General features: G+C 48.3%; 2 protein-coding genes across 2 annotated transcripts; one reads left to right on the forward strand and one right to left on the reverse strand.

Moving 5' to 3' along the window:
* Window positions 1-14,184: 14,184 nt before the first annotated feature.
* Window positions 14,185-15,457, forward strand: LOC34619407 (glyceraldehyde-3-phosphate dehydrogenase). The gene is made up of 2 exons (XM_022732699.1): window positions 14,185-14,265; window positions 14,519-15,457. Exons 1-2 carry the CDS (start codon window positions 14,185-14,187, stop codon window positions 15,455-15,457), a joined length of 1,020 nt encoding a protein of 339 aa, XP_022589163.1.
* Window positions 15,458-15,941: 484 nt separating this feature from the next.
* Window positions 15,942-17,603, reverse strand: LOC34619408. The gene is made up of 2 exons (XM_026336584.1): window positions 17,498-17,603; window positions 15,942-17,311 (listed from the first exon to the last, which is right to left on the reverse strand). The coding sequence occupies exons 1-2, from the start codon at window positions 17,601-17,603 to the stop codon at window positions 15,942-15,944; spliced, it is 1,476 nt and encodes a 491-aa protein (XP_026192369.1).
* Window positions 17,604-26,963: the final 9,360 nt, after the last annotated feature.

Consider the following 26,963-nt stretch of genomic DNA (forward strand, 5'->3'; position numbering starts at 1 on the left):
TCGTCGTAAGCCTCCTTTGGTCATGTTCGGATCGGCTTGATCTTCGGTGGCCTGGAGGTTATATGTGTTCTGCCAATCTTTTTCCTGCTCAGTGGAGGAATTGTCAAAATGGCAGTTAGTGAACATTTAATTTACTATCGTGCACTCAAAAAATTTCCAATCGCCATGGAAAACTGAGTCTGCGCTGTAGACCATAACGTTGTCTTCGCAAATGACTACTCCGAGTCCGACGTATTGTGAGAATATATGCTTTATGTGCGTGCACTCCTCTCAGGCCAAAGAGCATGGCCTTAAATCCATACGTGCCCATACAGGTACAAGATGAAGTCTTGTGCTGATCGTTTGGGCCATCGAAATTTGGTAAAATCCCTGCTTTATTTCCAGCGTCGTGAATATTTTGGCATCACGCAGCATGTCTAGCGCCGCTTGAACATTGGGATAAGGGGTAGTCATAAGGACTCACCATGGAGTTACCGTCCTTGTAATTAATCGCCAGAGAACATTAATGCATTACCACTGCTCCATCAATGTCGGCCAAGACCATTGAGGCTGCGGCGGAAGAGGAGGTAAAGGCTATCGACGTTTGGCCCTTGAAGCCCTGCAGGATCCTACTCTCTCCCTCAAACTGTTCTCCACTTAGACGATAGATGGCTCTCTAATCGGCATCGTGCCCTGCACCAAAGTAATTCTGTGAGAGATGGCTTTCGGGTGAAAGCCGGGGGTTATATAGGCCAGAAATACGTGACAGTAGGATTCGCCTCATTATTTTTGGGCAGTTTCTTCCCTCATCCAGTAGCCATTTTTGAAGAGGCAACGACTCGCCCCAGTAAGTGAGGCTGCCACGCAGATCTTCCCCGCTCCTGCCGTCTTCGTAAAGTCGTTGACATGTCGACACCTGTTGTCCTCCGTAGTGGAAGTAAATTCGACGGTGGCAAGCAGGCAGATCTCCAGCTAGGGCCGCGAAGCTTACTCCTGCACATTTCACTGGAGCCCCGCACTCGTTTCTTTCACTGGCACAAGCTCTCTACGGCTTTTTGGTCTTGTTAGTCTTATATGATGGACATAAGAGGATCACCAGCAGCCCTGCTCCAACTTGGTGAACTGCAGCACTCTATCTGAGCTCTGATTAGGGAGACACTTAGCCCCAGACATAATACGAGCTCAACGCAACGTTAGTGAGCTTAAGCCCCAAAACAAAAAGCCAAGTAGTGATTGACCCGTTTGTCTTTTCACGTATGTTACGCATGCATAGTACTTTCAGCCCCATATAACAAGATGCAAAGTCGTGTCGGTGCACTCCAGCTGCTGTGTGCAGCTGCGCACGATTGATCGCAGTGCTTCCACGGGGTACGCGCACCCGATCTGGCCCTCTCCTCTATTTTTGCAGCTCTAAGGGGAGCGGGCAGGGAAAGAAGGTAGTTATTTGAGCATAAGTACTGTAGCAGGAAGGGCTAAGTGCAGGTTAGGCCGCTATATCTTCGCCTGCCATTTCGCTCACACGACCGTATGCATTGAGCCTGCCTGCTCTGACCACCTGAGTGCAAACAACAGGAGAGTTTCCTCTCTGTTGCCACGTTTGGTACAATTAGAAACGCGAAGAACGGTGCAAATATGTAAGGCATAAGGGGGCGTCAACTTCTAAAGTGAAATATGACCGAAGAAAGGTACACACACTAGCCAGCAAAACAGGAAATCCAAACCACATGACCACAACGGTTGTGATTGCCCACTGCCGTCAAACTGCTAAAATGCCTAAGCTTTCTGCTACTAGACAGCACACAGTACAATTCAGATGTAAACGAGTAAACATGCACATTAGTTTAGCAACGTCTCCACACCACAGCTAGATCTGCATGCAAATCAAGCCGGTACAGGCAGCCTAGTCGACATCCAGGCTCCTAACAAGACCTACGAGAGTATGTAGGAAAAACGCTGCCAAAAAGCCTAATATCTGGGAGTGATCGCGCATATGCACGAGTGAATAGATTGTCTAAAGAGTAATAATCGAGAACTTTTCAGGCAGTACCCATAGGTGGGGGGAGCTATTTCTGACAAATTATGCGCTGGAGAAGGTAATTTACACATAATGTCCGAAAGTACGTCTATGGCAACTAGTATTTTCTGACAAACATAGCCGCAAAGCTACCCCATGGGCAGCGAAACCCGCGAGTGCTCATGCACCAACAGAGCTGGCATTCTGGGTCCCATTTCACTTAAAACCCCTTTTATTGTGCTCTCAACGGCATTCAATCTTACAATCCGGCACTTCTACGACTTCCTGTGGATCCTCTACCTCTACACAGGTCACTTGCCTGTGCGGCAAATTCCTTGAATGCTCTGCGAGCTCTGAAACTTTCGAAGGAAATCATGATTGAGGACTTTGTTGCATCTACAACTTTTGAGGACACTAATAAAAACAGACAGAGCTGTGGATTGTAAGAAAAGCAGACAGCCTCAGCTACATGGGCGAAAATATTTTTAATAACGTCTGATGTACCTTGTACAGCTTGCGAATAGGGGCATAAAAGTGCATAATTAAACCACTTAGCACAAGGAAAACACAAACCAGCCAACTGGACTGGTGTAGGCATCAAGTCGCAGATAATGCAGAAGAGTGAGGCTGGTGCACTCTATCTGCCCATCTGCCTCAGGTAGTTTACAATGATCAGAGTACGGTCAACGTTTTCTCGGGTTATAAAGGCATGGCAGACCTTATCAACAAACTTCAGGTCGGTATTCGCAATGATGCTTTTGAGGATTTCGTGAAGCTTTCAGAAATAAGTAAAGAAAAATCGAGCTGTTCAATGGTAAGGGAACCGGAGTCAGGGACAAAATGGCGTAGTTACCAGCCCAGTCAGCGACAACGTGGCTGTCATCCTGACCCCCGACCTCTGGCAGTCCAACAACAAAGTCTATACTCAGGTTGCTTATATTCCTTTGAAAAGGCCAGAGGGTTTGAAAAGACCGATATCAGGAAAAGCGCGTGACCTTAGCTGCTGGCACTCTAAGCATTACAGTTCTAAGCCGCAAAACGCATCCCAGGTCACTTGAGAGAAAGCGAGGGCTTTTCACTCTAAGCAGAGCGTGATCACGTGTTCTGCGCAGAACGGCACTGTAAAGCGAAGTAGTGGTGTGCGAACGACGAATTCGCCGCTTGGTTTCAAGCCACAATAGGCTACCCTCAGTGCAAAAATGTTTCATCGTTTTTGTTCCTCTGTATTTTGGCTTCAATAGCAAATGCACTGGTATCAAAGGCAAAGTGATATGCGCAGTTGCGCAAGACAGCGTAAAGCATCCCAGACAACAACCGTTGCGCTGCAGAATGATAAGCCTCCGAGACACTGTGAGAGCGCATCGGCGACCACGTTGGTGGTGCTCTCATTATTCTTTACTATGAAGTACTGGAGGAGGCACCAAAGCCAGAAAAGTGCTGTAGGACTATCAAAACCTCCTGCGGCACATGAAGAACTGTTAATATATCTGGAGAGAAAGGTACCTATATGAATAATGGTGGAATTTTCACGCCAATCCACACCACACCAGGTATATTTTCTCCTGCAAATACAGCTACTCAATTTCGACGAAGGGACGATATCCATCAAGCAACAATTTATTTATTTATTTTTGTGTAGCCTGTAAGTAGAGAATAGCATATACCATTAGCTATGCCACAAGCATCGGTTGCTAAGAAGATATGGTCCTTATAATTGGGAAGCGCAGGTACCAGAGGAGTTCTTAGGCAGCCGATGAGCGTCCTTGCTGCCGCATCAGCCCTCTGCAACCGGGTCCTAGACTGCATTTTAAAAGTAGATCAGCCAAAGGTGCAGCGATTTAGGCAAATTCAGGAATGAAAATCCCAGTACTAAGTTGCAAGCCAGTACAACTTCGCAACGACTTCACGTTTGTAAAGGCAAATGCCGGGCCTTGATTGTCATAGTTTTTACCCGGATCGGGCTCAATTCCGCACCGAAAACTAGTTTTCCCCAGCCATAGCTGTTTTCATAAAACCGTCAAGAGCTTTATGCACAGGCCTGCAAGTATTCGTCCCGCAACACTTGCAGCGCACGCGGTAGGTGCTTCAGCTTGTTCTGAGCGTGTCGGCTGAGTCCTAGGACGCGTTCAATGCAGACAGCCATCGAGTCCACCTTGCTAGAGTCGGAAATACTCTGAGTAACTTGCAGTTGGAAGAAATCCCAGATATTTACAAGTCCATGTAGCGTGCAGATATGATTCAGCGTGTGAGTGCAATTGTAAAGCGTTGTTTTTTGCCTATTCATGTGGGTATATGGGGCATTATAAGAAACCGTCTCTAAGATCAAATGTCGAGCCGAATCTAAACCCATTTAGTTTGTCAAGCACTTAGCTATTGCAATTAGAAAAATCTGGTTGACAGGAACTGTCAATGGGCTTAAATCTACAGTATATGCGCCACCTTCCATTTTCTTTCGACACACCGGGGTACTCCCACAGATGCTCGTCGATTCCAGCTCTTTGCTCTTTTCCAACAAACCATTCACCCGCTAGTACGTAGTCTTTTAAGGCTGTTAAACTTCCGACATCTGGTAAAATAGTTTGGGCCTGACTCAGAGATTGGATTAACACGGTGCGCTGGACGACAACTCAGTGGCTAACCTGCTGACAGTTCGTTCATTAATCACAGCTACAAATAGTTTGATATTTGCCAATTATTGTGGGTTTTCCGCTATTTTTATGCAGATGTATTGATAACGAGACAATTGCAGATCTAGTGAGACGGACTGAATGCCTAAAACCAAGCCGTCCGTATAAGACTCTGCCCACCTTGTCGAGCAACCAACTCTACCTCGCTCACTCTATATGAAATGAGGGTTGTTAAAAAGACCACAATCTCTCTGTACCTAGCGCTACCTTCCACACTGAAGGGAAGGCGCGAATGCTGCCACATTCGCGCCTTTCCTTGTATTACACATTGCATACCTAGTATCATGTTACGGTACACCAGTCCAACGTAGAAATTGTGGATCATGTTAGAAGGATTGCATTCTGATTTAAAGTGGCATTTGGCTGGCGTTGCCTTGCAGAACTCTTCGTGCTGTCACTCGTCGACATACTTAAGGCCTGGGGACTGCACAGACGAGAAAACAGGCAAACTGAACACCTTTGCAGTTTCCTCAAATAACCGATCAACTCACATGAAGTGGGCCCAGCGCAGAATGGGCCCCTGATAATTCTTCAACAGCAATTATATTCTCTGTGGTCCCCTTCACTGCCCCGCAGCCTGTGAAAGGGTTCGGCCTTCCCTTGATGCGCCTCTTCTGCCGGCTCAGCAGCCTGCTTCCGCTGGGCCAGATTCCGTTGTTCAACTGCTTTGACATTTTGCATGCGTTTGCAGTTCCATATTTTATGCGCCGATGTCTTACAAGTTGAAGCAGGTGAGCTCTTGATGGGCTGTGTGGGGCTGTCCAGCGCGCGCTCGCTTTGGCTTCCTTTTGTGGTCATACTGAGAATGTGGGCTAAGACCAGTTGACACAAACCCGATATCCGTGGGCTTTGAATGCCATCTTGGCTTTTTCTGTCTAGCCTAAGACTCGAGAGCCGCTTCCAATTGCTCCTGGAGCCTCCAGTAGTCCATCAGTTGCCCCCCGTAGCCGGTTGTTTAATAGCTACGTCGCTCCCCTACCTGCGACCACCTCGCGTGACATTCCGTGTCAAGATAAACCACTTCGAAAGGGCTGTTAGTGTTGTGGCTTTTGTGAATGAAGGCTGCATATGCTTTGGTGCACCATTTCGACGAAGAAACGTTCTTCTTTAGATTTTTCAGAACACCCTATGCGAGCCGTTTTGAGCTGATCTTGGCATAGGCCGAGGAGCCATGACTTGTATGAAGGCTCCAGATGCTAACCTTTTAAAACAAAGACTTTCTCCGCCTGAGCAGAGCCACAATTGGATTGCTCCTTCTTCCACAAAACACTTCTCATGAGGCCCCTGTTACCCTTTGTCTGTAGGGCACAAGGCAGAGTACATATTCAACAGGCAGAGTAAAATTTTTTCACTTGATCATGTTTTTCTGGTCCTAATAATATCCTAATAACATTCGCGTTTGTAAATAGTTTTGCGGTGACACTCATGCTTTCATACCGGCTATGGAGCTAGTGAGTTCACATCTTTGATCGACTTGCAGGCCAGGTGCTAACGCACCAACGGGCGATGTGCCACTGTCTACTTCCATAGCCAACTAGGCTAATCTCTGGCCCGTTGCCGAAGGAAATCAGATTACTGTGTTATCAAATGGCTGGATCAAAGCCAGACACCTGTTGCAGGGAATCCCAGCAGACCACTGCATCCACAGCCAATGGAGGAGCGAGGTACGGCTGCTGCCAACCATACAGGAGTACCTACGATACCATTTCATCTAAGATGGCCGTAAGAAGAATCGGTGTTTCAGCCTCAATACTGAATAACCTTGTATTAGGAAAAGTGCCTTTTTTGCCTGCGTCTCGTAGGGTCTCTGAATCCAGGGGAGAAAAAAAGGTGGAGTGCGCGTAGCTGCGTTCTCCAAGAAATCCCAGCATCGCAACTAGATGCATATGACACTTAGGTCGTACGCACACAACTCTGCGTCTTGTTGTATCGAGCTAAGTGCGTCCTGAAGCAACTAAGAGATAAGAACATCCACGCAGGATATTCCGTTCACGACCAATTCTTAGTTGCATATATTAGCGGTAGGTTATGTTAGGCCGCTCCTTTCTTATCGTAGGGTCTGCGGTAACTGCAGCTCTATATTCAGCTTCTTTTGTTCTGGACCAGCCGTTAGCTTCCGTTTCTCGCTACTGCCAGATTCTCTGCAGGCCAGATAGTGGGTTACGCAATTTTTTGGACCTGCAGCTGGCGTTTTCTGGACTCTCAAGACTGGTCCGCAATGTAGCCAATGAGCACCGAGGATCATTCTATGTGGCACTTGGGCATCCAGGGAGTCGTGATGGATCTAGCAGCCTCATAGTAAGAGCGCAACACCCTCGGCAGCACGGGCCACAGCAAAGCCATCCTCAGGAGTACCTCGAGAGTGAGTGCCAGGATAGAGCTCAGTGGTATGCGACGCCAAGTGCACGACCGGTCTCGGTGCGAGAAACGACCTGACGACTCCTGGGTCAACTAAAGCTTGAACCCCTTGCCTCTGCGCTCAGGCAGTTATGGACCACACTGAATGTTTGCAACCCCAAGCAAAGCATATCATGAGTGCGCCAACTCCGCGCGCTTTGTCTGCTCCGCGTTATCCTCTTCATGCGCTTCTGGCAGTGGACCTGCTCCTTGTGATGCACTTCGACTTCATTCACGTGCTCCCCTTCCGCTTTGTTACAAAGTCTCCTTGCTTCATAGTCATACTATGATTGAAGTGGTCCTAATAATGATGAGTGCGCTCTTCATAACACAATCTCTGTACTCCAATGGTTTTTTCTTGGATGATCACTATCTTCTACTCACATAGTTTCTTGAAACGATACATTAATGCTCACTTCACTTTTGCAAAAGCTGCTTGTTTCTTACACAGTGTTGGTCTGTGCTGCTTTTCTGTAGATTGCTCCAAAAGCTGACAGTCTTGCTTGAAGCAGTGCCTCCGGAGATGAATTGTGGTGACTCCTATGAGGAATACTTTGTACTCCTTTTACGTCAAACCTTAGGCATCCCTTTGCTATATAACTCTAAGAATTTAGGGTATTTTAGCTTTCTTATTCGAGATTTGGTGCAAATTACTAGCGTGTCTGCCTCTTGTCGACAAAGAGACTGATTTTTCCCCTGGCTTTCATGAGCTCCCTTGGAATACCCATCCGGTCGCGTAGTCCAAAGCTTCTCCATCGGCGCGTTCTAGAGCAAATTTGTTCTTGCTTTTGCCTGTGCCTTCTGGGTTGCCGATGAAGCTGTTTAAGCCTGGGAGGACATGTAGTCTAAGCTACTGCTGTGCATGTGGGGTGGTGTACTCAGTGCGTCAAACGCTATTATTTTACCCACTTGACTAACCTTTTTATTCTTAGCTTGCTCTTAGCATAGGCTAGCTCAATCCTAGCCTATGCTTTCCTGTTGTTCTGGCTGGGTGCTGTGTCTTTGACCTTCCCATCCGCATCGGTGTTGTTTCCTGCTGCCACTGCGTTAACAACGACGCTGCCCAATTCCCCACTCCCCTGCATCGATGGTATCGACGCCATTCTCGCCAAAACTATATATAAGTATGTCACTTCCAGGAATCTGTGCTTGATGCAAATGCACGTACGGCAGCGTGTCCAGCACCTTCTGTGAAGGCTGTTCCCCGACACCTTTTTGCGTGGACAAGGGGCGGCAGTGGCCTTTCGTTAAAGTTTGGGCTCTTAGGGCTACGCCCAGTTGCAACCATTCTCCAAACTTTGTTTGTTGCCTTTCTTGTTGTCTGTTCAGCTTTGCCATTTGATACTACCCGAGCTTGTAGGCCTACTTTTGGCTTACCCTCAACCGCTTTCCTGAATCTTCCCGCTGCGTGTTCAAAGCACAGTGAAGCTCCTGTTGAGATCTTGTTGGGTTTAACTTGAAAAGTCTCGCTTATATCTACACACGACTCAAAATCCTGTTGTAAGAGAGCCACTAAAATATGCGGAAAACGCAATAGAAGCAACTACTTCAGCGAGTTCGCCGAATGTTCTTTCTTTTCTGACATGACAAACAAGTCTTTTAGCCACCTTGCAGAGCACTTCTGCGTGCTCTATGCCGTTTAATTGTCCAATACTAGTTGCCTCGCGCAAATGCGAAGGACTACAGAAGGAAAGAGAGTGAGTCTTACGAGCCTGGCACAAGCTCTTATGGTTGCCTCTTAATCGTATTGTAGTGCAGAAAAACTCTGCCTGTCAGGAAGGCCACAACAGAAGAGAGACGATCATTTTCAGCAAATCTACTGCGTCTTAGTACTGATCCATCTGCATTAGTCAGACCCTCGGATTAGCACCAGAAAACCGGTGAAGGTTTCAATACAGATTGCATCGGCTTTCTGTACAACCAACAAATGCCAGTGAGTCGGAGACGCGTGTCAAAGCGGGCTCCACCACCTTCTATAGCGGCATTTGCATCCGGCCTAGTACCATCTCACCTAGTGGGTCACTGTACTCCGATTTTTGCATTTTATGGCTGCCATATGCTTCTAGGTGTAAGATAAGTGGTGCAGAGCCTGGGGGTATTGGCATGGTTAATGGGCTAGCCGGAGCACGTGAGTGGGCGTCCCACGGCTTTCCCTGCTCGCTATTGGCCCTACCCAAACACGGCCAGCGTCATATATTGTCCCATCCTGGTGCCTAAGTTTTGAGGGAGTAGCGTCTGGCTTCTTACAAGCAGATGATGAGCTAGCAGTAGTAGCCACAAAGTTGCGAGTTAGCTGATGTGTCCCGGGCACCAACTGTGGTTTGTAGAGCGGCAGTTTGCGCACTTAGTGAGCGTGATTGCCACGGTTCTATGTGACGTAAATATGATATGATAAATGTAGGAAAAGAGTGAAACTCGTTAGCTGCGGGATTCGCTTCAAGAGATGTTGGCCGTGTTTTCGGACTGGCCATATCTTCATTCGCTATCCGTAATTTACTTCTAGCTAACCAACGTCTTACCTGGGACACCACCGCACGCGGTCAGTGTAAGCTCGCTAAACTTCTCCCTGTTGTGACTCGAACGATTAGACTGCCAAATGTTAGCTGATACTCGCGAGGGGCAATAATTTGACTGGTGATTAAACAAGCCACGCGAGGCTGGGTTCCACCTCCAACTAGCGACGCTCTACGCCAACTAGCGCCTTGGCGATCCTATGGTGCCCGTCCATTAAGACGACAGCGCAGTAGCAGCCCGTTCCTAAGATGACACTCATTCATGAGTTTCGCTGCTGTTGGAGATTCTCAACACAATCGTGTGACGAAGATCATCAACAAGGGTTTCATGCGCGTCTGTGGAGATCTCAAACTAGACAACCGCTCGGCACAGCTTTTAAAAATCCATGCATCTGCTTAAAGAAAAAAGCAATGTGCTGCTGCTGTGGAGGTTAGTGGCACTGCTTCGCAAAGACGACATTGGGACTAATTCCTGTTCCCACGCTTTCATGCTAGCTCGGCCGGCTGCCGCATCCCTTCAAGGCAGACCCCAGCACCAACAGCGAGAGTTGTTGCTCTCAAAAACAACACTTGACCGGAGCAGCCAGCTTCATGCAAAGTGAGTAAGAAAGACTGCTCACCAGTCGAATACTACCTCTGCCTGCATTGTTGTAAGCAAACCAAATTAAGTCCTCGGTGTAATACCTTCTCTGCTAATCCATTGGACGTCAGGGCCGTCTCCGCCAATCAAAGCTAGGTGGAAACTGGTTTCGGATTTCATCATACATACGCCCTGTCAACGGTAAAGTTAAACTCTTGCGTAAAGCTTCACTATGGGGTAACACACGATTATAGCAAGTCTACAAAAAACCCTGTCAAACAGCATTCTAGTTAAGCAGAGGCTCTCTCCATTTTACAAGCGATCAAGCATTTGCGCTAAAGCCTTTGAGAAGCTGAGGACCCCGATAGATTGTGGGAGTGCAAAGCCGCTAGATCGGTGGTGCCAGCACTTTGCACGCGCCTTTGGCTGCGAAGAAAGCAGATGGAGGCGCGATTGCAGCCGCGGTTTGCTACAATTTCATACCTGCTTGCTGACGCTCTCCCACAAAACCCCAGCGGCTCACCGTTTTGCAACGCAGCTGCGCTTATCTGTGATGCTTCACGCTATTTGATAGCATTGCTTGGGCCTTATTCTTTTAAAACCCGTACACCTGCTATTATTTTCAAGATCAGATTGGGAAAACGGAGAAGCATTACTGCGTACAAGGGCCGCTGGGGTTCAGCACATGGCACCACCTCGATCATTTGTACATCTTAATTTCGCCCCGCAGTGCCCGTTTACGCACCCTTGATAGTGTTCATTCGAGTCACTCTGAAATTCAGGCTACAATCAAAACTCCTCGCTGTCCTTCTGGTGGCCTACGATGCCTTTCGCAGCAGGGGAATATGTCCTGTCATGCCCAAAATTTTCAGCAACTGAAGCCGGATATTTTACCGACATCCGGCTTCTCGGAAAACCTCCAGTTCCTGGAAAAGGATTGAGTAATCTGGGTATGGTTTTCTTGCTGGGCTTCTGGAGGTCGAGGGTAAGGATACCATCACCGTCGTGACGATAGACTCAGCGAGTTTGCCCGGGTCATCCGTCAAGGTCCAGAAGGTAGCCAAGTAAATCTTTACTCACAAATAATCCAAATGCCAACCGTTTTTCTTAGTGGCGAGCGGGTTAATAATCCAGCAGTTTACTCGTCTACCCGTTGCCCCTCCACACCCATGGTGTACAATCAGAGGTCCCTTTCCGATTCAGAGCCGGACCTACTAGGCCTGGGCCAGCAGCCACCCTTACGAGCAGAGGGATTCGAGGAAAAGTGGGCTAGTGCACGCAAATGTACCCTCAATGCTTAGAAGAGGCAAGGACCGTACTGTGATAAGCGGCGGTGGGCTGTGTGGTATGGCTCTCGAAATTTGATTCTACTCAATTAAAATGCGCTCCTATGTGCACTTAAAAGCTACCAGACAAAGGTTTTTGCCGCAGGTCGGCTAGAACCTCTTGCGCTTTAATCAAGAACAGCTTGAGACTCTACCACGACTTGATGAGCTTTTTATAGACTCCACCAAAAGGTGGGAATGGCACATAACGGTCAATATTGGCTCTTTTAAAAAGCTCTATGTCTTCCCGAATCATTCGCGGACTTCACCGTACAGGTAAGTGACTAGTGTCAAGACGGAGGGTGGTCAGTGGACCGTAGGGGTGCTGGACTCTGACAGCTCCAGAGCGTTTAGACACACCAGATGGGAGTTTCTAGTTGAATGGAATGAGAAATGCTAGCTTCATTGCCTCATGGAGGAGCTGCCACAAATATATTTGTTTCTGGAGAAGTTTGTGGCCCTCTTTTTAGATGCTAGTTGACATAGATGGTCCTCCACTGTTTTTGGCAACCGTACATCCCTAGTGCATGTTCAGAGCAAAACAGCTACCTTTTTCTACAGGTACTGCCTGAACGGTTCCCTGTCACTATTATGAAAGCGTCCCGTACACTCAGATTCACGCGTAAGTACTCTGAGGTGTGCTGTCCCTGTATTCTACTGTGTCGTGTAGGGTCTAGAAATCGAGCACGCTGCATGTACCGGCTATATTGGCATGCAGAAATGGAGGCGCTTTTAAGCTAATGGGCCTCCAAAGTCTCGCGAAGTTTTTCACTTGTCTTCTGGTTTCTCGTAGGAGGAGGCTCACAGATTTCACAGCGCCGACGACCGTGAGCCCTTGCGGCCTCCGCGGCTGTATTGGTTTGTTGCTGGTTTGCCGTTGGCTAGGTTGTGTACCTCTCTTATTCTGTATTTCTTTTCATCGCCATACAGTCACTGTGCATTTCTCATTCGCACTTGTTTGTGCTTCTGCCTGACCGGGGAGTGGTGGGAGGGCGGGGACAACATAGGGCAGGAATTAGTCCGCTGAGCGTGGGCAATCGATCTGGACGCACATGTCCGAAGGACGAAAGCATGTATCTTTAAATGATAAAAGGAAGGCGCCAGGCTACACTTACATGGAATGCTTGGAAGTTGCATATACACACATTCTCGTTGCCCCCTCCCCGCATGTCGGAAAGTCTTGGGGGCGCTGATATACTCCATTCAGAGTGTCCGCAGGGAGACAGTTACCTCTATACTCGATAAAAGGGGACTTCTTGGGTGTTTTCCTTAAGAGCTTTCGCTTTCCCCTGCCTGCACCCCTCAGAGTTCCCGACACGAGAGGACAGTCAAGGTACGAGATGCTGTACCCAACAAGCGCTCTTAGCACTCACAGCAAGTTGCACATAGCATCTAGCGCGCGCATACGACGAAGCTTCTTGTTGCATAGGACTAGTACAACGGCTCAATAAGATATATTGACAGACAAACGAATTAGTCAATTACAACAAATGCTAAGTTGTATGTAGCTAGTATGGTGGCAAGTGCCATGGTGTAGCTGAACCTACTACACAAAGGGAGAAGTTTACCAGAAGAACACTCACTGAATTTTTATTGAATATGTATTCTGTGTGAGGTTGTGTATTTTCCACGGACACTATAGGTGGATCATTACATTTGCTGTTGCGTGTCTATATGTCGAGATTGAGACTAACGAGCACCTAAGGATCTTAATAGTTACTGTAGGCTTCTCAAAAAGAAGTTTCCCATTCTATATCATAGGACACACCACCTTTGGTGATACCGAAAGAGGGACAGCCGCGATTGAGCTCGCAGTGGCACCCGCGCGGTCCAGAGTGCCTTGCGTGTTCTCAAAGCAGCACGCAGGTCCATATTGTGGATCCACCTAACTTGGCTGGTTTGCACAACACTGAGGATTATTCGAAATTTGATTTAGGCTCCGATGCACTGTTTCCAATCCTGATTAAATGTACACAAGCTTAGGAGTAATGCCCCAATACTGTTTTTGTAGCATCGCACTCCGTCCTGTTTTTCTGTCGGACGAATATCGCTGTACGGCATGCCTCTATGTATATCGCACCTAAGTGCATGCCTTTTTGCCCCTTATTCCGGCGTGTGAACACTGCTCACGAATAATCTCGTGCTAATTTTTTTGCAGAGCACCGATGTAGCGCAGTCTCAGTGTTCGGCGGACGCTAATTCTGCACCAAATGCTGCATTAGGTTACGTAGCTCCTGAAAAATAAAGAATCGAAAGAGCTTACCAAATGACACATTAGTTCATTGAGCGTCGTTGAGTATGTTGGTTGAAGCTCCACTGAACCGTGTAAGTGCGCAAGTAGCTGAGGTGCGGGTTTTGTCGCTTTGTGTGGAGAGTATCCATCACCAGCAAATGCAACGAAAAAGACAGCCCATCATTTTTAAAGCTGGTGTGGAGAAATATTATGCATAAGCTTTGGGAGAGGGCAAGCGCTGAAATACTTCCTCAGGCACACTGGGTGTATCACTCTGCTGTTCCTGCTCGTCACACTCGCCGCACCCCCCCTACGCGTTTCCTCGTGCGGCGCGCCCTCTTCAGGGGATGAACTCAATGAGCAGGTTCACACATGTTTTAAAAGAATTTCCCAGTTAAATAGACTGGAGCACTATTGCACCCCTGGTCACTTGCTTTTTCGAGTTCCCAATCGGAGATGGTGTGCCGCATGGGCATCAACGGCTTCGGCCGTATCGGACGCTTGGTCTTCCGCGCCGCGATGGCCAATCCAGCCGTGGTATGACCCAAGTATACTGCTACGCACCATGCTTTTCAGTGCACCACTAGTAGCTTACTTTAGGTCCTTGCACCAATTCGGTGTCTACATGCCCACCCTCATCGCGGGATTGGTGGGGCACCCCTCCGCATCCATGTTTTAACCCCTTTCACCTGGTTGGAGCCCCTTCCCCCTGGGGCTGCCACAACGTGTGCTACTAGACTTTTGTTGAGGCTCAAGTGTCCTCAATATGTGTTAAGCTTTTGTGCTTCAGGAGGTTGTTGCTGTGAACGATCCATTCATGGATGTCAACTACATGGCCTATCAGCTGAAGTACGACTCGGTTCACGGCCAATACCCTGGAGAAGTTTCTGTAGAGGACGGTAATCTTGTTGTGGGTGGCAAGACTATTCTGGTTTTCTCTGAAAAAGACCCTTCGGCAATTCCGTGGCACACCGTCGCTGCCCACTATGTGTGCGAGTCCACTGGCGTCTTTACCAGCAAGGAAAAGGCCGGAATGCATATCAATGGAGGCGCGAAAAAGGTGATCATCTCTGCACCTCCCAAAGATGATACTCCAATGTTTGTAATGGGTGTGAACCATGAAGAGTATACATCTGCTCACCACGTTGTTTCAAATGCATCCTGCACAACGAACTGCCTGGCCCCCCTAGCCAAGGTTGTGCACGAGAAGTTTGGCATCGTTGAGGGTCTGATGACAACTGTCCATGCCATGACGGCTAATCAGCTCACTGTTGATGGCCCTTCGAAAGGAGGCAAGGACTGGAGGGCTGGGCGTTGCGCTGGCAGCAATATCATCCCTGCTAGCACAGGAGCAGCGAAGGCCGTAGGTAAAGTTATCCCGGCTCTGAACGGAAAGCTCACGGGTATGGCATTCCGCGTCCCAACCCCCGATGTGTCGGTTGTCGATCTTACGTGCAAACTTGCTCGCCCCGCCGCGTATGCAGATATTGTGGCCGCAATCCGTGCGGCCGCCGATGGTCCACTGAAGGGCATCTTGGGCTTGACGGATGAAGAAGTTGTATCACAGGATTTCTGTGGTGACAAGCGCTCCTCCATTTTCGATGTGAAGGCAGGAATTCAGCTGAATGACACATTTGTTAAGCTTGTTTCGTGGTATGACAACGAGTGGGGTTACTCTAACCGTCTAGTGGATCTGGCAGTGTATATGTCCCAGAAGGACGGCTATTGATGTGGCATATGGGCTGTTTTTTAAGCATTCGGTTGTGCTTGCCGAAGCGTAATTCAATTTAAGGAGCCTGTGCACGGTTTTGGGCTTCAAACAACAATCGGAAGCATTTACCTGCGATGCTCCATCTTTTGGTGCGTTTAGTGGTGGGCGGCATGTAGTTATGTACCGGACGGCGAGTTTCTATGTAGAAGCTGGTGGGCGGGTTAGTAGGTAAGATAGAGTAAACCAATAATGGCAGTTGATAAGAAACCTTGATCAGGGTCAGTTTTTCTAAACAGCAGGTCGCGCACCGAACAGGTACTGCAACATCGGCCGTTAAAACCGTGTGCGAAGGCTCTGCAAATGAACCACTACAGGGGCCGTGCCACAACCTACACGTTACCGGTGCCGCTGTCACATTTTTCCTACAAAAGGGATAAGTACATCGCTCTAGATATTTCCAAAATTACACTGTATGGTATGGCTGTGGTCCTGGCCTGCGGGATCAAGAGTCGGATTGGGTCTGCGAGACGTCACTTTGCAAGTCCATTTCAGTTCCGTCGGAAGGGTGGAAGAACATGTCGTCTGCGACGGTCTGAAGTTCTTGGGTTCCTCTGGAGTCGTAGTCGGCGTATTCAGGATTGCCTTCAGCATGTGCACTGCCGTCAATATCCAGGTCGTCTGCCATCAAGGACAGCACGTCTTGGTCATACTCAATAGTCTGCTGATCTTCGCCCAACGGTGAATCTGCAGGCGAAATACCAGTGGTTTGACCGACAGAAGAAAGCGAAGAAGGCGCGGTATGGCTTTTGTATGCGGCCGCCAGCTCGTTGAAGTAAGTCACTGCTGATACGGAACGTGCCTCTGCTGTCGTCAAGTAGGATGCTGCCCTTAAGAATGGCTGCGAGCCGGCGAAGTCTTGCACGGACTGGGGCGGGATGTTCCCTGATACCAGATCGACGAGCTCTCCAGCTACCTTGCGGGAAAGTTCCGACGCTTTGTACAAATACCGCAACGTAGAAAGTATGCGAGAATTTACCAATGTCAACAGCTTGTATGCATCACGGGGGCCGTTTTTCGAGAAGAAGGAGCACGTGGAAACGTGGGGTAAGACAGCACCAACAGCAGCGCCGGCCAACTGAGTGCCAAGTCGATACACCTTTGTGGTATCAGACATCGTTGAATTAAACACATGCACGGCGCGCAGGACGCTTTCTCTGGTAGAGTCTGATGCGCACACCGTGTTCAGTAGGTCTCTAAGTGCGCGCAGATGTCCCGTCACACGCCGTGCGTATGAATGACCCTGCTTGATGAATGCATCCACCGGGAACATACTAGCTGCACCAGCACTATTAGGCATGCGCTGAGACATCTCTGCAAAGTCTCCCTCTAATCTCCTTTGCGTGCTTTCGGCTTCACAAAATGCACGAACAGCTTGAACGAGCTTGCTGAGCTCCACCAAAGCGTTTAAAACATTTTCCGCTGGAACCAAAACTTCGGGAAATTCGCTATTCCCGCCCCAACCAGTAGACGGGCGCTGAAATACACGAAAGGTCCTTGTCGCAAGTTCTTGTACCGCTTGGCCTGTACTTGATGCTCTCCACAAGCTAGCTGCAGCGGTAGAAGTGGCCGCACCGGGAACCGCTCGCTGATCTACGCCCACTGATCCTGCCGGTTTGGTTTTTGCTTCTAGGCGCTGTTGAACCAGTTCTTGTTGCCGGACTCCCATCTGGGGTTGCATTGAAGGCATCGTGAATACATGGTGCTGGGGCTGGACTTGAGAATTTGGAAGATCCTGGTGCAATGCTAGTCCATTCCACCAGGACGCGGCTCCCGGCAAATGTTTACTGTCGGTATAAGTAGCACCTGGCTGCCCTGGAACACATAAACAGCGAATACACAATCGTATATACCCCTGGCTAGAGTTCTCATACCAATCTCGACAGCAACGAGAAAACCAAAGTAGCAAAAGGAAAGACAATATACTGTGCACGATCATGCCTAGTATTTGGCAGAAAGCAAAGTGCCCCTGACATAAACGACGGTAAGTTCCCGGTTTACCTTCAAGTAGCCGCGTAGTCCAATCTGTCCGCGACTGCTGCCCTGTACACTCCACGGGGCTAAGGCGCAAAAGCGCCAAAGAAATGGCCACCACAGCTAACTTCATCTCGAGCGTGATAGCCTGCAAGTGATCCGCAAAAGAAAGAGGTCTTTACCAAGTAAATTGGCCGGGTAGCTTGGCTAGGTACGATACTGGGAGGGGACTGTCTAGCCCATCACGAAAGAATCATCCGAGCTCAAAAGTCCCTTGGAAGCGGTATGAGATCAAAGTATTAACCCGTGAGAAAAGTGATTTAGGCCCCAAAGAGGTATTTCGCCAGAAAAAAATGGGCTGCTTGCACCCTCGGGGATCGACGGTACTCACGGAGAGGCCCCCGCACAACACAGATTCTAAGCCGTGAGTTCCTGTGGCTCCTTATTTCCACTTAATGATGCAGTATGCATGAATACACAAGCGTATCATAAGAGTAAAGAAAGACTTGATGGCGGGAAGTCGCTGAGGTGGCAGGAGCGCAGTATCAGCTGCCACGGTGCACGCCCCGCCTTACGCAAACTGTGGGAAGCATCGCTTGGTCCAGTGGACACTCTTCAGCCTCACGAATTTACACACTTTGGTAATACTAAGTAGCAAACGTTTGCTAGCCTATTAGGGGAGGAACATACAGGCTGCAAATGCTTTAGTGCAACTGAATGCTCATCGATCACTTACTCGGAGGACGCTCTCGTGCAGAATTTAGTCACGGACAGCTCAAGTACATTAGCAAGTCTTGCTCTCCTGATCGCAGTTGAACGTGCTTTTTGTTTAACAGAGATTAAACAGTAAATAACTGTGCACGAATAAGCCTTTCTATGCGAGGTGAAAGATTCACGAGGCTTCGGTTTGATTGGCCGATTAGAGACGTGGCAGAGCCCCAACTGGGATCGAATGCACCAGGAATGCGGCGAGGGTGGGCCAAAACTTGCGAGCCACTGTAGATCAAAGAGCAATTGACGTTACTTACGAGCATGGGCAATCCCAGGGGTCAATACTGGGTTCGACTTCAACGCTTCCCACTATTGGTAGGGTGAAAAACGCAGTGCCGGTTCTAGGGTCCCCTTAAGAAAGTCTGCAGTCAAGACTCTGTCAAGGCTAGCAGAAAAGCCATGTATCATGCCTCAAAGGAGCTGTGGTCTCTTTGCCCTCGACCCATGGTCACCTTCGCCTGAGCTGCGCAAGCACCAGGGGTCTGAGAACACGCCAATGCTAAACTTCACTGAATGCCACGTTACGGAACCACTGTATTGGAAAACTGTAGCAGTACCGTCTACATAGGATCTGTTATTGATTTCGTATTTGTTGTGGAGTGGACTACTTTTAGCTGTAAATGGGATGCTCCTGCTGTGCGATGTAGGGGGCCAAGCCAAATGTATAGCAGTCTCTCATGTTGATAATTTTAAGAGGAAGATAGAAAAACAATCGATTCATTGATCTGTGTATTTGCATATGCCACTAGTTTCGAAGCAGAATTAGTGTAATGCAATGAGAATTAATGTTGTACGTCTGTGCATTGATGCTTCATTCGAAATACCCATCGGGAGAGACACAGCCCCAAACCCAATACGAAGCACAAAAAGTTACTAAATGCTTTCAAAATAGCTACCCTATTTCCCTGCCCGCACTACTCGGGTGTCCCACATGAGGAAAGAGGGGCAGCCAGGGAAGGTGTTGTTGTACCCTCTGAGCGCTCCCAGCATTCACCACTAGTTGCACACAGCATTTAGCGCACACGTAACTGACATCCTGAATTCTTGCAACAAGCCGACAGTAGTCTGCAGTAAATAGGATATACGAACAACAAACCGATTTTCAAAATCTTTACTGATTCTTATTTCAATATAGCCAGTGTGGTCAAAAGTATTTGGGTGTAGCTTAGCCTGCTACCCGTTCCTCGCAGGTTTCAAAGAAAATGCCTCATCATCTTTTCCTGTCCGTCGACATAAGGTCCGTGCAGGACAGTGGAGAAAATCGGGCCTTCTCCTCACTCCCCAGGCAGACAGAAGCGCAAGAATGCGGATGAGAAAGGCAAAGGGAACGTATGCCAGCAAAGAGAAATACGTGGGACTAAACCAATACGATGGCATCGGAGAACTGAGCTGTGTGAAACTCCTGCTTGGATCCAAGAGATCACAAGTTAAATTTGTGAAGAGAATAAGATATCACAGTAGCTCGGCAGTGCTTTCACGTTTCATAAAGCAATGCACGCATGCCCATAGAGCGGGCCAAAGCAGAATCGTCTATTTCCTAGCCCCACGCGAGGCATAAGGAATGATATAAAGACGACATAACTGAGAGCAGCTGCGGATGAACCGGAGTCAACGGAACATTTTAATGATATTAACGGAAACTTTCCAAACAATACCCATAGATGGATGTAGCTATTTCTGGCATAAAACACGTGTGAAGAAAGGCCAACTGCCAGAAAATACAATGTGAATCGTCCGTGACAACTAGCGCTTTGAGTCAAACATAGTCGCAAATTCCCACGACGAAGGCCACAATTGATCCTCGGCCAGCCACTGAGACTTGCGTTCCCAACCTCATTACACTAGAGACTTTAGTCCAGTGTGGTTCGATGCTCTACAGTTTCAGAAGCAAGCGCTGTTAGGGCTTGCTGCGTCTCCTCGAATTCTCACAGGTCTATGTGCCTGCGTGGGAGAGTCCGCTATGCTTTCAGGGAGTTTTGAATTGCCGGTAGGAAGTCAAGATAGTTTCGTGGCACATCGAGCTTTAAAGAACTTGGTATCAGAGAGCATTGATTTCAATGAAATTCCAAATGCCTTAAGCCTCCTGAGAGCAAGCGTCTTTAGCCTAGCTACTTTCTGAAGCACATCGTGGAGCTTGTCAGTCTGCCAGTATCGAATCTCAGCCTTGAAACGCACAGCCCAACGCCACATTTCATGATTCGGTCCTCGTTGCTCTTGAGTTTTGCCAATATATTAGTGTCCACCGGCAAGCTGCTCTCTAAATCACTATACATCTAAGAGTGACTGCTAACCCCCGAGCACCAGTGTGCGAAAATAGCTCTAGAATCACGCCCCCAGCTTCGTTCGTTGTAGATGAAGAAGCGCATGGCGCACTAGCACCTTATAACGTGAGGACGCTGCACGATCATAGCTCATAAGGGCGATAAACCCGCAAAAAGCCTAAGCGCAGATGCATGAGCGTCTCAAGCAAAGGTGAAAAGGAGTTTGCATGACTAGTATAACTGTGGGAAAGAATGTTAGTTGACACTGTGATACAACTGCGCGCTATCGATCTACAGTCTAGCTTCACATGAAAATTGAAATAAGTAATAGACCAATTCGAAGAAGTAGCGCTATATCAGACGCATATTCACCAGCTGTTTGTGGCTGAAGCAACACTGACATCGTAGGCGCCGATGGGGAAGCTGGTACCCCCAAGCCACAACATGGCTCGCACGCAACGGTTTGTAAAACGACAATCTTTGGAGGCCAAATGGTCTTCTCGAGCTGCTTGTGCATTGACCCTAGCTTTGCGGAAGCATTCAATCTTTCATAGTGGCGACGGCCTTTGTTATGGGTGCTGGGATCTGAATTGCCGATATGCAACAGATCCTCATTTAGCGTGAACGTTTTTGCACTAGGATTCATTCCAGGCACATTTTTGTGGAGCATTCACATTGATTTTCGGAAGAGGAAGTAAGATTGTTATTTTTCGGTATAGAGTCTGCATGGACATCAGGGAGCTTAAGCAGAGTGTGGATCGATTTGGGGAGGACCACACGCATGTTCTTAACCCACATTGGAGGCCCTTGCTGCCCGATGCTGTTGAGGACGCTTGGCACATCACCGGAGCTCAAAAGCAAGCACCCATCCAAGAACGCTTCGTCGTTAGGGGCCCAGATCTGAGGAGATAGACAGGAGGATACAAGAGCTCGCTGGCGTAGAGCTGCATCACCACCCTTGAGTCCTTTTATATGATCCGTCGAACGATCAACCCACCAACTGGTCGTTACCATACAGGGCCTTGCGATTGTTATTCACGATAGTCGTACCCTCGGCGACCTCACATTGAGCCTGTGCAGCGCTGACTCTTCAAGGTCCGCGGTGAATGAGTTGGCTACGGGCTCTTGGAGGAAATATGGTTGGCCATATCTATTAGATCATTCCGGTTTGGACAAATGCCAAAAGAATAAATAAGAAGAAAAAGATTATCCACTCCAAACATGGTAGTACTCTGAGGCACACACAGTAAAAATGGCCCACGTACGCGCACTTTCGTGGGTCCATCCCCGCGGCCAAAAGATTATCAATCTTCAATTTTGCATTTCCAGTACATATGACCCACAGCAGGAACAAACAGTGCGGAATAGCACCATTCGAAAAGTGCACAACGGGCCTATACAAAGACTGCAGACAGTAGCTGGGGATATTGACTACCTTTCAACTTCACAGCCACTACAGCCTTTCACAACAATCGCTGTGGAAGAAAGTGGGACTAAATTGATGTCAACAAACTAGGAGGTAACTTTGGGCATGACGATGACCCGGCTTTCCCAAGGGACTACCTAACCCACAGCACTGCGGCTGGCATAACGGCCATGCAAGCACCAAGAGTCTTTGTACCAATGAGCTCGCAACTGAAGGCACCTGATAGACTTGTTATTTGCTTGCTAACGTGCAACAGCTCACTAGACGAAATGGTGAAGGGACGAATGTTGATGCAGGAGACTTTGACAGGTGTACCCCACTCCTTGGCATGTGCTGCTAGTCAAGCAGGCCAGCACAATTTGTGTTGCAAGGCTCCCCCTATGTTTCCAGAGTTTCCCTGATGGGATTACTGATGCAGATGGAGCAAAACTACAATTCCCCGGATCTGGCTGAGAGGAACAGCTCCCTAACGATCCAGCCTTCCTAAAAAACAAGCATTGGTATTCTATTTCACGGCTTGGCGGTGTGCTTCAGAATTAGTGCCAGAAACCTTGGGAAGCACTTTGTTCTCCCATCCTGTAGTGGTTCAGGGTTCTGCTAGTACAAGCTACTCTTAGGCGGCCAAAGGAGATAGGATCGGCAGGAGGCTTTGAGAAAGTCCCACAGCTTGCAAACGTTTCAGCAGAAGGAAAAATTTTAGCTCAAGGGATTGCTCGAGCGGCTCTCACAATCGCATTGTTCTTATATCATGATAAAGGGTATCCTGCAACACGATTTTGTTTCGTGGGTAAAAGCGAGAAACTTTTAGAACTGAAATGCAATAAAGTTGCAGTAAAAGCTACAATTGTGGTATGAACACAAGACAGGACGACCGAGGAGAGCGGTAGGGGGCAAGCCAGGACTAGCTAGACAGGGGCCAGGTTGTTCTGTATAAGAAAGGCATGACACATCAAATGGTGACTACTTTAAGGCCCACAGATTCAATATAAAGCAACTGGCGCCGCTGCTCTACGCAGAAAAGAGTTGGGGAACCGCTCCCGAAATAATAAGATGGAAAAGGTGCTTCGCGTGCAATGGCATTAGTTACGGATTCCGAAAAAAAATACTAACTTCATGGCAAAGAAGAAAGCCTATTGGTGCCAGAAATATGGGGTATTCGGACTTTGGTAAATGCCGTATCGAAAGTGGTTCAGCAGAAGGAGAACAGGCTCAAGCGTGAAGAACCTCGGACCAAGATCGAGCTAGGGAAGCGCCTGAGTGGGTCGGGGGTGACGCGACGTAGACGAATGGGAAGCTAGGACACAGGGGCGCAATCCCCTAGGTACCTCAAAAGCCTCTTAAAAGCTAAGCAGGTCACGTTATAAGCACAGAACGCCCAATAATATAAATCTCATTTGCTTAAGAAGCCCCATCGGGAACCCGGTAGGCAGAAGCGCAAGCAATACCTAAGTGGCCCTACAATACGCCCATGGAGAAGACTAAGTTCTAAGCCACGAGGCGATCAAACAAATTAGCAGATCAACGCCGAGATAAGCAGGTCGTCCCAGCTATCGCCGAAAATGCAGTCACCGATGAACTGTGTCACAGTAAAGCAGAAGAACTAATGAATGCCAAAGCCTACAAGAGGCGGACAGATAGGGAGCCCATGGCTCGGAATGGGTGCAAGAGGCGCGTTCTATGAGGCTAAAAGTAAGCAAGCTCCAGAAACGCTGCACTAGACAAGACATCGAGATCATCAAAGCCGTTGGAGCATTCTGTTGATGTACCGCAAAGAACTGCACGAGCAGAATAAGGAGCAGTTTTTGCGAAAAGGGAACTGACAGCAAAGTATAGTCTAGAGGGTCTTGCTCGATAAAGGGAGGATCAGGCTCACCAAAGAAAACGCAATTTCGAAGAAGAAGGAAGGTGTCATGAAGAGCACACACACAGGCAATGGGAACATGCCAACAGTGCACGAGACTATGCATGGAAAAGAGGAATCTCTATTGGAGTCTGGAAGGGAAAGAATCATGTGGGTGCGGCGAAGGGGCACAAAAAAAGCACACTTGAAGGCAAGGCAAGATTTTTTGATTTGATGCAATCCAAGAAAGAGGCGTTGGCGTGTACCTTAAGGACGCCTTTGAAGATACTAGTGATAGCGACCGGCATGGTGCGGCAGTCGACAAAGAACTCCAAGGTGTGATTCGATGGTGCACGTTCCAAGATGCAGGCACAAAAAGACACTGGCCCTCGACCATTTAGGAACTGCATTTCTTCGTTGAATAGCAAATACAATTCTATTGTTGTCCCTTGCTTTGGGTGCTGAAGTTCAAATATGAGTTCTGCGTGCCAGACTACACCAGCAAGCGGCTCGAGCTTTGGCCGACACAAGAGCCAGCATATCTTCTTACGCACAAAGTCGGCTGCGGAACTGCCTCTGGATAACAACGAGCTTTACCCAGGCATTCATTGGTCTGCTTCTGGTGCTGACTTATTCGTTTTCTTTCGCCGCTGGAGCTGCTGCGTTTTCGCTAGAAGATTTGTGAAGCCATCACATTTTCCTTTTTTCCGATGTTTTGCACACAGTAATCCTCAGTGCTGATTTGTCATGACGCGGAGAAGTAGTCTGGAATTTCAGAGAGCGGAAGCTGCAGGTTCAGTCAGAGATGATTTTAGCATCATCGGGCCACAGAGCGCAGCGGCGCACCCACAAAGAGCATCAGAAAAAACCAATCACAGAGACACAGCAGCAGCATGTCTCAAGATGCTGGAAGACGCTGAAGGGATGCGGGCAAAGCAGGCTACGATCCTTAGGTCCTCGGTACTCGAGCAATACAAGGCATTACGAAAAAGCTAGAAAACATGGACCAAAAAGGCAGCTGATCCGGCAGCTCCAGGGTAAGGAGCAGACGCCAAAGCTAGAGTGCCAGCTGGACGTTTGCCTTGTCACTGTAGTTGACGACGACTGTATTCCGGAACGCGGCAGTGGCGACAGCGCTTGTGAAGTGACTGCCAAAGCCCCGACACAACAAGAATACCTGAGCTAGCAGACAGCATCCACGAGTTTACGGAGCATCCGGGAATAAAAAATTCCTTTGCGGCAATGTAAGACAGTGTGGCAAGCGGTTGTCTTTTTGAAGGGGTTGCTACTGATTGAGGAAAGGGCCTGCCACAAAACAATAAACAAACGCTCTGCCATTAACGGTATTTGTTGATTGTGGGTGAGTTGCCCCCTGGTGTCTGAGCAATTTACCGACTGCATTGTCACTGGTGCAAAATAAGGTGCCCAGTAGGGGGATCATGAATCAGCTAGGTGGGAAAGTGTTTCAAGCAAATCGGATTATCCTGCAGGAGCTGGAGGGCGAGGAATGGACCAGCCTTATCTCCTCTCAATAGCCACACCCTCTTTGATTTAGATAATAAAAGATGACACAGCGGGCTAGTTGCGAGGCCGCATGATTAGTAATTACAAGGAACTTAGCTTCTTGACGTGCCCCCCTGATTAGACACTACCCACAGTTCAGGAAGTATTCGACATGCTACATGGTGCCAAGATATCTTATGGCGCTAGACCTGGTTCACAGATGTGAGTAAATGCGTTGTGAACCCGGGATTCAGTACAAAGTCGCAATCTGCACCCGGATGGGCCAAGATGATCTAAGGGCATGCTGTCGGCAGAGGAATAGTTTATGTAGACGAACTGGTGTCTACAGCGAAGAGGTAGTATCTCACACCAATTTTTTTGGACGAATTGTTGCAAATTCTCTGGGCCTTAAAATGTATAGCGAGTATAAGAAGTGCCATTTTGGCAACTCCTCGTTTGGCTGTCTAAGACACAGAATCGAAACGGACGGGAAAACACCGAGCCCGTCGGGGACCAAGGCTATCGAAATATGACCAGCAAGGCTTAACAACAAGACCCATATAAAGCAGCTTCTCGATGCTGTACGCTACTGTTGTGTTTTAGTGGAGCCAGCCTTCGACGTGTGGCTAGGCACCGTGCAGTGCTCACGAAAGGGGGAATGGGCGCTCAGTGGACTGAAATTGGGGCAGCAGAAGGCCTTGAAGTTCTCTGCTTCTCTTCACAACCTTTGAGACCCCCGAATCCAAGAAGCCTTATTAACTACGGACACTCGTGTCAGGAAACACCGAGTGGGAGGGGTCTTGGAGCAAGTAAGCCGCTGGGATTTATGAGGAACACGCTATACGATATTTAGCAGCGATATGTAGTAGATCACGAGGTGCTATCCGGCTCTACAGGACTTCTGAATCCGTTCACACAGTCCAGCGGGATTTGTAGTACCTGGCGATACTTAAAGCAACAAGACCCATGCATCCGTGTGTGGCAAGATCGCTCCACGTTCTCATGGAATTCCAAGACTCACGCATCGAATACTAACGGTGTGTGTGCAACGTGAGCGTGGGTGTACTTCCCCGACGCTCTTTCTTCCTGCTGGAAAAGCAAGAAGAAAACACTCCGAGCAAGCCATCTGCTTTACTGAATGTGTTCAAAGCCATTCAGGCAGAAGATGAAGGGAAACATGCCTCAGACTGCACAAAGTCCCAACACTTTTGCACACTGAAGAAGGCAGCTCTTCTAAATTCTGCCTACGTGATGAATAAAGGTATTGATGCCAGCAAAAGAACCCCAAATTTCAAGCGCTATTCAAAAAGCGCACTCCAACAAATTCTACAAGGAGACAGGGAACGTTTAAGGGACGCAGCCACAATGAGGTTTCCGCGAAAGTTACTCGTCCACACCAAAGAGCCCTGGCGCATCAATGTTTTCTGAGAGTGCTTGTCGACAGCACATCATATATGACAGGCAATATTTATCAATACCGTTACACAGGAAGGCATTTGAGTATTAGGAAAGGTTACGAGATTCTTTCCAGGCAGACAGACTGGCATGGAAAGCGCAGCTACTCCGAAGTATGTAGAAACGGCACACGCTGCAGAGCAGTCACATCAACCTCCACGAATCATGCTGGCTTTATTCAATCTCTCCATGTTTGTAACACAGAGCGGACACGAGTGTTACTACATTTACTACCTC

The sequence above is a fragment of the Cyclospora cayetanensis genome, unplaced genomic scaffold (assembly GCF_002999335.1).
Source record: "Cyclospora cayetanensis isolate NF1_C8 unplaced genomic scaffold, CcayRef3 CcayRef3_contig_136, whole genome shotgun sequence".
In the NCBI taxonomy this organism is placed as follows: Eukaryota; Apicomplexa; class Conoidasida; order Eucoccidiorida; family Eimeriidae; genus Cyclospora; species Cyclospora cayetanensis.